The sequence below is a fragment of the Labeo rohita genome, chromosome 18 (assembly GCF_022985175.1).
Source record: "Labeo rohita strain BAU-BD-2019 chromosome 18, IGBB_LRoh.1.0, whole genome shotgun sequence".
NCBI lineage: Eukaryota > Metazoa > Chordata > Actinopteri > Cypriniformes > Cyprinidae > Labeo > Labeo rohita.
Window position 1 is genome coordinate 20,929,554 of NC_066886.1, and position 12,894 is coordinate 20,942,447.

The window sequence follows — 12,894 nt, forward strand, 5'->3', positions numbered from 1 at the left end:
ACACATAGTAGTGTTGCTATTATGATCATGATATGGGAATCCGTCAGTTCAGGATACAGAACTATTTTGACAGTCAGTTTAAGCATTTGTTTCGAAAGCCTTCCTCAGTACCCACAATGTTGAAGCATTTGTTTTAGCTCAAAGTCTTTCTTTTTACTATTTACAGACAAAACACTTTCAGACATTTATCGGTTGGTTTACTTGTGTACAATTTTATAGCAGAAATGTATATATTGCATCTTCGTTTCTCAACCACATGATTATCTTTGAGATAATAAGATTTATGAAGACTTCCCTATCATTTGTTTTTTTGTATTTTTCTCTGGTTTTAGTAAAATAATGTAACATTTTGGTGTAAATATGCAAAAGAGTAAACCAAAACTTGAAGCTAAAATAGCAAATATCTGTACAGCTACAGTAAATTTTCCAGGAGAACTGACATAAGCTGGTATAAATGTGAGCCAGACAGCACAGAATATGAGCATACTGAATGTGATGAACTTGGCTTCATTGAAGTTATCAGGAAGTTTCCGGGCAAAAAAAGCTAAAACAAAACACAAGATTGATAGCAGGCCAGTATAACCTAGAACAGCCCAGAAACCAAGAGCTGAACCCAAGTTACATTCTAGAATGATCTTTTCTCTGTAATAGCTCAGATTCATATATGGAAAAGGGGGCGATATGGTTAACCAGAGCACACATATAATCACCTGTATTAACGTTAAGGAAACAACACTCAGTCTCTGTTGAAGAGGCCCAAACCATTTCATAACATTACTTCCCGGAAGTGTAGCCCTGAAAGCCATTAAGACCACTATTGTTTTCCCCAAAACACAGGAGATACAGAGGACAAAAGTGATCCCAAATGCTGTGTGACGCAACATACAGGACCATTCAGTGGGCTGACCAATGAAAGTAAGTGAACAGAGAAAACACAGTGAGAGTGAGAAGAGCAACAGGAAACTCAGCTCTGAGTTGTTGGCTCTTACAATAGGTGTTTCCTTATGAAAATAAAACAGAGAAGATACAACTGCTGTTAATAACACTCCAAAGAAGGAGAAAATACAAAGCACCATCCCCATGAGTTCTGTATAGGAAAGAAATTCAACCACTTTTGATACACATCTGTCTTTGCTTTCATTAGACCAGTACTCCAAATCACAAGGAAAACAGTCATTAGAATCTGTGAAGGGGAAAAAAAAGGACAGTATTATATTTTTACCATATTTTAATGAGAGGTACCCAGTGCTTTTTTTTTTTGACCTGTTTCATTGTTGATTTCTCCCTCTGCACATGGAACACAATCATAACAGCAGACAGGTCGTCCTTTTAGCACAGCCTTCCTAGTGCCAGGGGGGCAGCTCTCACTGCACACGGACACAGGCAACTATGAAAAAATAATTTATCATCAAAAAAATAATAATTATTTAAATTGATGAGTTAACTGATCATTTCCATGGCGTAATTTTATGCTTCTATGCAATTGTTTTTTTTTTTTGTTTTTTTTTAACTGTTCTTCAGTTGCTGTTCTTTTCACAATTAAAAGAGTTATTTGACATGCCCCCTTTTAATTTATATTATAATATTGATGTACCTGTCCAGTGTCCCCTGCCCATAACACACGTTCATGGTTGACCTGAAGACGTTTTTCTGAAGGCAGTGAGCTGTCATAGACACCCACATGCTCAAACTGCAGACCTACATTCCCAGCAGGCTGCCAGTTCACAAGGTCATATCTCGCCACTGGATCACCATTGGCATCAAAGAAAATTTCTTCACTTGTTTTAACAGTGAATCTCACATTTCTCATATATGCCAACATCTGAGAGGAAAGACAAGAAACATAATTAGTTTCAATATGATTTTCTACTCTTATGTTTTGTGTGCTTACCTTTTGTGGTGTGGGTTGTTCTCTTGTGTTACTGTTGGTGGAGGACTGCAAGTCATTTAATACATTATGTAGTGTATGTGCTATGGCATACACTGCAGTGTACACTTTATTTGCAATTCGTAGCTCTGAAACATCAGTATATTCATTTTGCAGTTCTGCTAGTTTCTCTGAGCCAGTACAGGCACCACTACCAGTGGTCCTGAAAGAGCACTGAAAAGTTGTTTCCCAGAATTCTTTTAAAAGTTCATTTTTTGGTTCTTGATCAGGATGCACACTGACTAGGAACTCTCGCAGGCCTACAAGTTTGGCATTTGCTATAGCAAAACCCAAAGCTCCACAAAGGAAACTGTATTCATTTGTTTCTGCAAGAGTTCGTGAAGTGATCCAGGATTCACTCCCAACCCACTGCAGCCCTGTGATGTTGTGTTGCGCAATTACTTTCAGGAGGGGAATAAAATCTCCTAATGCAACAAAAGCCACCACCACCCTAGCAGTGCCCTTCTTTATCACTTCTAGTGTCTTTATAAACTGCTCTTTTGGATCAGTGCTTAATATGGCCTCAGAGTACTCAATACAAACCCCTTCTTGTTTTGCAGCCTCCTCAAATGCTGCAATGCCACTATTACCATAGTCTCCACGACTCCTGACTATCCCAACCCAGGTCCAGCCAAAGTACTTGACAAGCTGAGCGAGTGCTCTGCTTTGGTAATAATCACTGGGTATTGTTCTGAAGAAGGATGGATACCTTTTTCTGTCACTCAGGCAAGCACATGTGGCAAAATGACTGATCTACAAGAAAAATAACCATCATTACTATACAAATTGTGTTATTTCCGTTAACATTACAAAAGGTACAATCTAAACATGCATTCTATATTCACAACAATTGCTTTTCATTTTAATTCACAGCATTTATAATTGGTGCATTTCCAGTGCTTCATCATACACACATTCAACATGATAACAAGCAGCAGATAAGTAAGAGTTCTTACAACAGGTATCCTGAAGGGACCAACTACAGAAGCCAGTGCTATGGTGGGAGAGGAGTTTGACTCTCCTACAATGGCATTAACAGATGGTGGTCTAGAGCAGGATGTATCACCCAAAGTCTGTTTATAACCATTCATCAAAGACATGCTTGAGAGAATAGTTTGGGCTATAGAGCTACAGGAATCATATATCTTATAGCCCAAAGAAACACCAGGTAACAGGTGTGTGCTATTATTTATCTCCTCAATAGCAAAAATCATTGTCTGAGCAAATTTAAACCCACGCAAGTTGAAGCTGTGGAAATAAAACATCAGTTGTGTGTGTGTCATCCTTGCAAGATTATCAGAATTATTTAGTTATTATTATTATTATTATTATTATTATTGATAATGTCTATTCCAAAGAGTTGTTTTCATACAGACCTGCCACATGTTGTTGGTTCTGGTTTAGAAGTGAAGGGATACATCTTCAACAGAGTACTTCTGTGAAATGATAAAACTGCCCCAATATTGATATCTTTTTCTGCAGAAAGTAGGGGGAGGACAGGCTGACCAAGCAGTCTGCAGACTTGTGTTGAAGCTGGAACACAGGCCCCATACATCACCAGCAGAAGTTGCAACACTGACACAGTCCTCTTTGCCATGCCAGTATCTATGCAGGGTAGGAACCTCTGAGACAGAACAGGGACAGTGCTTCTTTTTATTGTGTCTTCAAATGCCCATTGGGGTTGGCACATTGAATCCTCAACTATAGTTTGGCTGTTGTATTTGTACAGATTTTAGTGTATTTGAATAATATTTCTTGTTACACCCTAAATATTTCTGGGAATCAGAAGTTGTAAATTGCAGTGACCCCAAACCTAATGGAATGGTTCCAAATCCCAGTTGCTATTCAGACACTAGCATACAAATTCAGTCCACTGTGTAGTGCTATACTAAGCACAACAATGAATGTAATTGTAATTATGTAATTGTAATAAAATTGTGTATATGAATGTTAATAAATCATTTATGTCAGTGTATAAAATTCCTCCTATGACATTTCCACATCTATCATCTAGTGATCATCATGACAAAAAGTAATTTGATGCAAAGCATTGCACAAATAAAATACATTGACATCTTATGTTGCCTATTTTGACTATGCTTACAGCATAAGCTAATATTACCAATCAAACAAATCAATAAAATGCCAACCAATCGAACTTCAGCAGCTAATAACTTTGCACACTGAATCCTTCAGTGCCCCCTAAATTAAACAGTAATATGCATTTTTATTCCATTTCAAAAATCTTCCTGCCATTTAGATGAATTTACTGATTACAATTTACCACTTATTTAACTGTATCAACAGTGACATCTGGGGGCTGTTTCATAAAACAAGTTTACCAAATAACCCAGATTTATTCCAGTTAGTCTCTTTAGTTGATTTGGTTTCATAAAGCAAATTTACCATAGCTCAAGTGTGCTCAGTCATTCTGGCAATTTATGTTGGCAAGCTACCCTGGACCTTATGTTTGCAGGCTAACTGTCAGGCTAAGCTGAGTTCCTTCAACACTGATCAATAGGAATGCAATAATATTAACCACTGAGTCTCATAATTAATTGACTTTCTCCACCTTATTTTTCCCATAAGAGTGGGTGCAGCCATTTGTAAATTTTTTGTGTCTGGCTTCCGGTCTCATCCACTTCCAGCTATTTTTAGCTGCACAAAAAGCTCGTTTTGCTGCTTAATATTGCAAACTGGAGTGTCTTACCATATTATTTTAATGTATTATTTTAATTATGAACACATTGGTTTGCAGTGCAAACTGTTTTACTGTTTACTTCACTTCTTCTCGTTATTTCCCTATGGTGGATTATGAACCGGACGTCTAACATATTACCAGAAAACGGCTTACTTCCGCATTGAAAAATAAGGTGGATAATCAGTACAAAAATAGAAGTATTCACTGTTAGCGATTTCTGTAAATTACACAGTATTTAACTGTAATATGAACTGTACTTTACTGTAGAACAGTTATACAGTATGTTACTGTAATTTAAAGTTGCATTATGGGAAATATCCTCCTGGTGCCATTAAAATACAGTATTTTTCTTTTACTATAAATCCAAATACAGTAAAAAAAAAAAAAAAAATAAGCGTGAAACCTGACCAATGACAGAAAGGCTTTTTTTTCCTCTGGAAGAGAAGAAAAGGAAGACGCACACACAAGAACCTCGCAGCTGCAAGCAAATCTATGTACAATATTCCTGCTTTTTATTTAATGTCAGTGTATTTTTGGGTTATTTTTCGGTTTAATTAAAAACAAAAAAATAATAATAAAAATGCTGTCTCTTTACAACGCACAGTCACACTTTACGATGTACGTCGATGGTAGAGAGCATTGTGGCGGATACTGGTTTTAGATTGAGGAGAACTTTCTGTGCAAAACAAATATCTTTCTTTTCTTTCCTTTTTTGTAGGAAGTTTCACCATCAAAGTGTGAACATAAACAGGTCTTTGTCTTGGTTTTGACCATGTTGGTAGCAGGTGAGTTTTTATACTAACTTGTATGAAATTGTTGACCAAGAATCCGGGCTTTTAAAGGTTTAAAGCTGGTTTTTAATCGCTATGAATTCACTTGGTGCTTACGTTACCTTTTAACCCCATATAAGCGTGTAAATGTACAGCATGCATTTAATTCTAACGTTAGCATAAAACCTGCAATGTTCGTCTGCAAACACTGTGGCATCTCTTTGGAGACATTATATGCATTTATTAATAATGCCAAAGCAAAAACTTGGCGAACTCCAGGTTTTCGAGTACAGTGCCTGAATGCTCATGCACATTCTTAAAGGGGTGATATTATGCTTTTTCACTTTATTAAACTGTAGTCAGTGTGTGGTGTGTATCTTTGGGCATAAAAAAGATCTACAAAGTTACAAATCTCAAAGTCCACTCCAAAAGGAGATATTTAGTTTTTTTTTTTTTTTTTTAATCCCTTGTCAAGAGCTACAACGAACATCTCCTTTGGACTACAACATTTGTTTTCCACATGCAATGATGTCACAACGCCGTCCATCATTAACATAAATCCCACGCATGGAAATTTGAATTGTTGGAGGGAGGGTAGGGAGGAGGTGGGGGATTAGCCTAACTTTAGTGATGCAGCGTGGAGAACCGCTTCAACAAGCCACAGCACGGTGGGTATAAACACAAGCATTGACTAGAGTGGCCACTTTAGAGCTGTAACACGCCACAGATGTGTGCAGTACAGGGGGTCGAAACACATGCCGGAGCCACAATCTACATAGACTTGCACTAGAATAGGCTAGGCTAATCAGTGATGATGTTCTTTGATAATGTAAGGCTGCTTTTAGCCTTTAGCTGGTTTCGGGCAATGAAACTAAGTATGTAAATAATTAAATACATTAGCACGATAATATCATGTATTGGCGATCTCACGGGCTGATGATAGGACCCAACACTACTGTAGTGTATTATTTACTCACCCTCCATGCATCCTAGGTGTATATGACTTCCTTCTTTCAGACGAATGCAATCTGAGTTATATTACAATTTATCCTGGCACTCCCAAGCTTTATGGGAGAGCTAACCAATCACAACACATTTTGTTTCTTGGAAGGCAGGCCTTCATTAAACCTGGAACTAATCTAGCCTTATGTGCCAGGCTGGGAGAGATGTATTGTAATAATGTTACAATGCCTCTCTGCACTTGTCGCACATGTACCGCAAAAAACTAACAAACTGATCTGAACATCATCTGAATTCTAGATGCAGCGTAGAAGGCTATATGTTTGTGTTGACTAAATTCTTCAGTCTTTGTGAATACTGAACACATTTGATATGGTAAAAAAAACTGAATGTCCTGTTAGTAACTGTAAAAGTATTTTAGAGTAAAGTCCTCATTTTCAGCATACAGCATAAATGTGATTTTGAGAAATCTGTGTAGATATTAATGTTACTGTGCTTTCTGCTGCTGTGCCAGATGTGAATACTGATGTAGCTGTCCTGTTGTTGATGGCCCACTTTAAAAGAATCAGATGATTTGCTGCCCCCACTCCTCCGGGAGTGGGGGCACAGATGTTGTCGTCCCCCGAAGAGCAGCTTCCACCATCTCTGGGCTGCCCGTGTCAGGGACACTTCGCAGACCTGCGGGTCTTGGTAGCTGACCCCTGAGCAGCGGGCGGCGCCACTCCCCCCTGCGGTGGCCACAACGTCTGGAGGCGAGAGCCGCATCGTGGGCCTCAGCCGGAGACGGAACAGGTTGTTCCTGCTTCTTGGGGGCCGCAGGGGGGGCGCCCTCGGCGACGAGCAGGCTGAGGCTGGGCACCCGGGGACTTCCTGACGGTGTCACGACGGGTTCCGACAGTTCGGCATCCGCCTCGGACGGGGCAGCGACCGCGGAGGGGCGCTGCTCCGCCGAAACGTCTGCTTCATCTGCCGACCATTCCCCCTCTGACGCGGCGAGGAGAGGGAGGGAGGACGCGGCACAATCTGTGCGGTCAGAAGCTCGCTGGTGTGCGAGGAAGCCGGCACGTTCCGCTGTAGGCAGCCGGCTCGCAGAATCTTGAACTACAGCGGTGGTCTATCTGGCGCGCTGGTTCTCGGCGAGAAGAGCGTAACTCTGCAGGAGTTTTAGGCTATCATTTTCTAATGAAAACAAAAAAGCAGGCTCGTAGCGGTGAGGCTCCGAAGCGAAAATCTGAATGAGTGGATGCACGCCGCCATCTTATATACCCGTATGTACGGGGGGAGTGGCGTTGCGTGCAAACTCCACTCGCCAATTTCATTGGCCTTTTCTATAAAGCTCAGAGGTGATTGGTCACTCAAGCGAGTTCCCATATGTAACGTCGTAGTGAAACGACTGAAGGGGAATGAAAATTGTCATCATTTACTCATTCCAAACCTGTATGCACAGTAAACATTTTTCAGTGGACTGTCCCTTTTTTAAGGGATTGGTCTCTAGTGATGTGAGATTTAAACCGAGGCATCGGAGCTTGTGTTGAGAATAAATGGGCATGCCAGATGAAGCCTCAATTCAAGGCTATACTCAATTCAAGTATATTTAGGATGACATGAGGGTGAGTAAATGTTGAGACAATTACAATTTTTGGGTGTTGTCTTCTTGGCATGCAGTAACGATAACTGACAATTTGAGTTAAAATAAAATGAACTGGTGTACTATTCCATTTATTCTTCTAATGAATTCATAACAGTATTTTTGTCTATCCACTATTTTTACAATGTCTTTATGCACTTTTAGAAGCTAAAAGCTTGAAGCTAAAAAGCTTGCCTGGATAGACAAAAACGAAAAGACAATATAAATTTTTATGTGTCCCAAAAACAAAAAAGAGTTTTATGGGTTTGTAACAACATAGTTGTAACGTGGGGTTTGGGTTTTGTTCATGTTCTTGTTTTCATGTCTTTTATTTTGTAGTTTTGCTTCCCTTGCTTTCTTGTATTCCTGCCATTGGTTCCTCTGTTCACTGCATGGACCTGGCCCTCCAACCCGCCCCCTGCTTTGTCTCAGCTCCACCCTCCTGGACTTTGGGGTTTGAGTTTTGTCCGGGCATCTGGAGCTGCCCTTAGAGGGGGGGACATGTAGCGTGGGGTTTGGGTTTTGTTCATGTTTTTGTTTTCATGTCTTTTATTTAGTAGTTTTGCTTCCCTTGTCCTCTTGTATTCCTGCCATTGGTTCCTCTGTTCAATGTGTCATGTTCTGATTAGTTGTTCAATTCATGTGTCATGTTCTCATTGGTTTGTTTGTGTCATGTGACCCCAATTGTTTGGTATAAGTAGCCCTCATGTTCCCTTTGTTCCCGGGCATGTATTGAAGTGTATCCTGCTGTTGGTGAGTTTCTGTTCTTGTTCATGCCTGTTTTCATGCCACGCCAAGTCTGTTCATGCCAAGTCTGTTTAAGTCAAGTGTAGTCAAGTCTTTGTTGGATTATTGTATGTTTGGATTTCACGTTTGCTACAGTAAAACTGCACTTGGGTTCATCACAGCTTACCTTCAGTTAGATTAATCATTACAATAGTAAATGATGACAAAATTGTATCAATGAATGCTGAAATGAGGGCTTTGTTTATTAATACATTCCTGAATAACATGCAATGCAGACAAGCCCAACTAATCAGAATCACAACTACAAATTTATTCGACATGGAGATGTTTTAGGGATGCAAGTTAGGGAACCAGACTCCTCTGGAGGCTTTGCGGTTAAAACTGAGGCTGCGATGTTTACAGGCCAGAAATCGAAAGGGAACCAACATGACCAGAAAGCAGAAGTGAAACCACACTTGGCTCAACCAAGAAAGCCAAGAACAATATGCTACCGTTGTGGTCGCTTGGGCCACATCCAACGCTTCTGTAGGTCACAGGAAATGGAAAAAGATCAGATAAAGAGGAAGTTTCAGATGAGACAGCCACAGCCACAGCAGAGAGGTACACCACCAGCCCAATATCCAGCTACATGGCATAATAAACAACAATAGGGATGCCTACAGATGTCAGTTCCGATTTGTCTATGATGACCCTTATATTTTCAAATCATGGGGAAGGTCTACCATATTTCACATTAATGGTGCATGGTCAAGCTCAAACTTTACTTTTTTGATACGGGGCATATATATTATCTATGACCTCTGCACATTATGAGGGTCCCATTTATAATCAAATAGTTAACTCTGGGAATTTCAGGAACTGACATTGCATGTCCTGTAACGCCCCCTCTGGAAGTAAGAGCTCCTTAATGCAAGCAATTTTTTTCATAAATTCACAATCATACCAGGAGCTCCACTAAATTTACTGGGAAGAGATATAATGCACAAATCGAGTATGTATATTATATTTACTTATAATCAAGTTGTGTTTTCTTTCCTATCTAGCTTACAGGCCTCAATAAATCCTTTGCCTACATGGGAAGAACCCAGTGAACCACAACCAACTGAATTCAGGTCTGACATACAACCAATGGTAGAGACTATGATTAATCCATCATTATGGTCACAGTATAAAGATGAAACAGGTTTTATTGATATGGAACCTTATAAAGCAAAGCCTAAAACTAAACAGCCAGTCTACATTAAACAATATCCTTTGTCCAAAGACAAGAAACTTGGCATTAAACTGTTGATTGACAATTTTGTCCAGCAGGGTGTCCTTGTGCCGACTCATTCGCCATACAACACGCCCATTAACCCGGTGCTAAAAGCTGATGGAAAAACATGGTGTCTGACTCAAGATTTGAGGGCCATAAACAAATTGATAATGCCATTAGCACCAATTGTGCCTGATGTATCAATTGTTATCAGTTCTATACCATGTACGCATAAGTATTTTACAGTCTTTGATTTGTGTGCAGCTTCCTTCTCTGTATCTGTGCATCCAGAAACACAGCCGATCTTACCCTTCACTTTCCAAAATGTGCAATATACATGGACATGCCTTGCGCAGGGCAATGTGGACTCCCCCGCAGTCTTCTCGGCGGCTGTTCAAAGGACACTAGCCAAAATGACTGACCTGCCTTTCACAGTCTGTGTCCTCCAATACACGGATGACTTGATCATTTCCTCTGAAACGCAGGAGGACTGTGAAAAAGTCTCCATCATCGTCTGAAATGTCTTTGCACAGGCAGGGTTTAAAGCCTCGAAAGAAAAGCTCCAGTGGGTCCTGCCCAAGGTGACATACCTGGTACACATAATAATGCCAGGTCTGCAAGCGATCTCTACAGACAGAGTCTAGATGATCAGGAAAATGAAGTTTCTACAAACTGTGCAGCAGCTTCAAAGCTTCCTGGGACTTATGAATTATTGCAGATCCTGGATACCTGACTGTGCCATACATGACAAGCATTTGAGAAGTCTAATCGATCACAAGGCTCCAACTAAAACGCCTTGAACTGGACTAATGAGGCAGAAATGCATTTCACTGCGTTGAAGAAGGCTATCACCACGGCCCCAGCATTGAGACTGCCTGATTTTTGGAGAGAATTCCATTTGCATGTCCAACAGCATGGTTCCACCTACAGACCTGTAGCTTACCTGTCTAAAAGATTGGATAATGTAGCTGCAGGTATGCCAGCATGCCTTCATGCTGTGTCAGCAGCTGCTATAGTTGTGCAGATGGCTGAGAAGATTGTCCTGTCACATGCAATGATCGTATATACTTCATATGGGGGTGGCATATGGGGGAGCACACACACTATATTGCCAAAAGTATTCACTCACCCATCCAAATAATCGGAATCAGGTGTTCCAATCACTTCCATGGCCACAGGTGTATAAAATCAAGCACCTAGGCATGCAGACTGTTTTTACAAACATTTTTGAAAGAATGGGTCACTCTCAGGAGCTCAGTGAATTCCAGCGTGGAACTGTGATAGGATGCCCCCTGTGCAACAAGTCCAGTCGTGAAATTTCCTCGCTCCTAAATATTCCACAGTCAACTGTCAGCTGTATTATAAGAACATGGAAGAACGGGGTCAGCGGATGCTGAGGCGCATAGTGCGAAGAGATCGGCAACTTTCTGCAATCAATCGCTACAGACCTCCAAACTTCATGTGGCCTTCAGATTAGCTCAAGAACAGTGTGCAGAGAGCTTCATAGAATGGGTTTCCATTGCCGAGCAGCTGCATCCAAGCCATACATCACCAAGTGCAATGCAAAGCGTTGGATGCAGTGGTGTAAAGCACGCCGCCACTGGACTCTAGAGCAGTGGAGACGCATTCTCTGGAGTGACGAATTGCGCTTCTGCATCTGGCAATCTGATGGACGAGTCTGGGTTTGGCGGTTGCCAGGAGAATGGTACTTGTCTGACTGCATTGTGCCAAGTGTAAAGTTTGGTGGAGGGGGGATTATGGTGTGGGGTTGTTTTTCAGGAGCTGGGCTTGGCCCCTTAGTTCCAGTGAATAGAAACTTTGAATGCTTCAGCATACCAAGACATTTTGGACAATTCCATGCTTACAACTTTGTGGGAACAGTTTGGAGCTGGCCCCTTCCTCTTCCAACATGACTGTGCACCAGTGCACAAAGCAAGGTCCATAAAGACATGGATGACAGAGTCTGGTGTGGATGAACTTGACTGGCCTGCACAGAGTCCTGACCTCAACCCGACAGAACACCTTTGGGATGAATTAGAGCGGAGACTGAGAGCCAGGCCTTCTCGTCCAACATCAGTGTGTGACCTCACAAATGCGCTTCTGGAAGAATGGTCAAAAATTCCCATAAACACACTCCTAAACCTTGTGTACAGCCTTCCCAGAAGAGTTGAAGCTGTTATACCTGCAAAGAGTGGACCGACGTCATATTGAACCCTATGGATTAGGAATGGGATGTCACTTAAGTTCATATGCGAGTCAACACAGGTGAGTGAATACTTTTGGCAATATAGTGTATATGTTGATGGATCATGCTCAAAACCTTTTGATGGTGTCTACCTTTGTGGGTATGCTATGGTGTCAGAAACTGGAAAAATAATAGAGGCTTATGCCTTAGACTATAATTCAACACAAGCTGCTGAATTAGTAGCGTTAATAAGAGCATGTAAGCTGATGGCAGGAAAACAAGTAACAACTTACACTGATTCAAAGTATGCATGGGTAGTGGTGCATCACTTTTGTGCACACCAAAACATAGGAAGCTAGAGATTTTAAAACAGCAAATGGTAAACCAATAGCACATTCGAACCTAATAGGACAGTTAACTGAAGCAGTACAGCTACCTGCCAAAGTGTCTATAGTAAAGATGAAAGGTAACGCAGCAGGAGAGGATGAACAAGATGTAGGCAACAGAAAATCAGATGAGGATTCTTTACTGGAGTAGGGACAACAATAGCCTTAAATAAAATCAATGGGCTAGCATGGTTTTGTCATTGGAGAATGATACCACTCATGCATTAAAATTACTGATCACTGACAAGCTAAAGAAAATGAGAGAAGCAGTTATCCAAAACAGATTGGTCCTTGATCGTTCGACCTCTGAGAAATGGGGAGTTTGTAAAATGTTGG

General features: G+C 40.9%; 1 protein-coding gene across 1 annotated transcript; it reads right to left on the reverse strand.

The window, feature by feature from the left end:
* Positions 1-281: 281 nt before the first annotated feature.
* Positions 282-3,524, reverse strand: LOC127180798 (extracellular calcium-sensing receptor). Its single transcript, XM_051135105.1, has 6 exons — positions 3,304-3,524; positions 2,884-3,175; positions 1,892-2,680; positions 1,595-1,822; positions 1,264-1,387; positions 282-1,183 (listed from the first exon to the last, which is right to left on the reverse strand). Exons 1-6 carry the CDS (start codon positions 3,522-3,524, stop codon positions 282-284), a joined length of 2,556 nt encoding a protein of 851 aa, XP_050991062.1.
* Between the last annotated feature and the right edge of the window lie 9,370 nt (positions 3,525-12,894).

Excerpts from the sequence above, each read along its gene's own strand:
- LOC127180798 (XM_051135105.1), bottom strand. The coding sequence starts at position 3,524 with ATGGCAAAGAGGACTGTGTCAGTGTTGCAACTTCTGCTGGTGATGTAT. Across the intron at positions 2,681-2,883 it reads GTCCCTTCAGGATACCTGTT|ATCAGTCATTTTGCCACATG; the intron begins GTAAGAACTCTT and ends TTTTTCTTGTAG. Across the intron at positions 1,184-1,263 it reads AGAAATCAACAATGAAACAG|ATTCTAATGACTGTTTTCCT; the intron begins GTCAAAAAAAAA and ends TCCCCTTCACAG.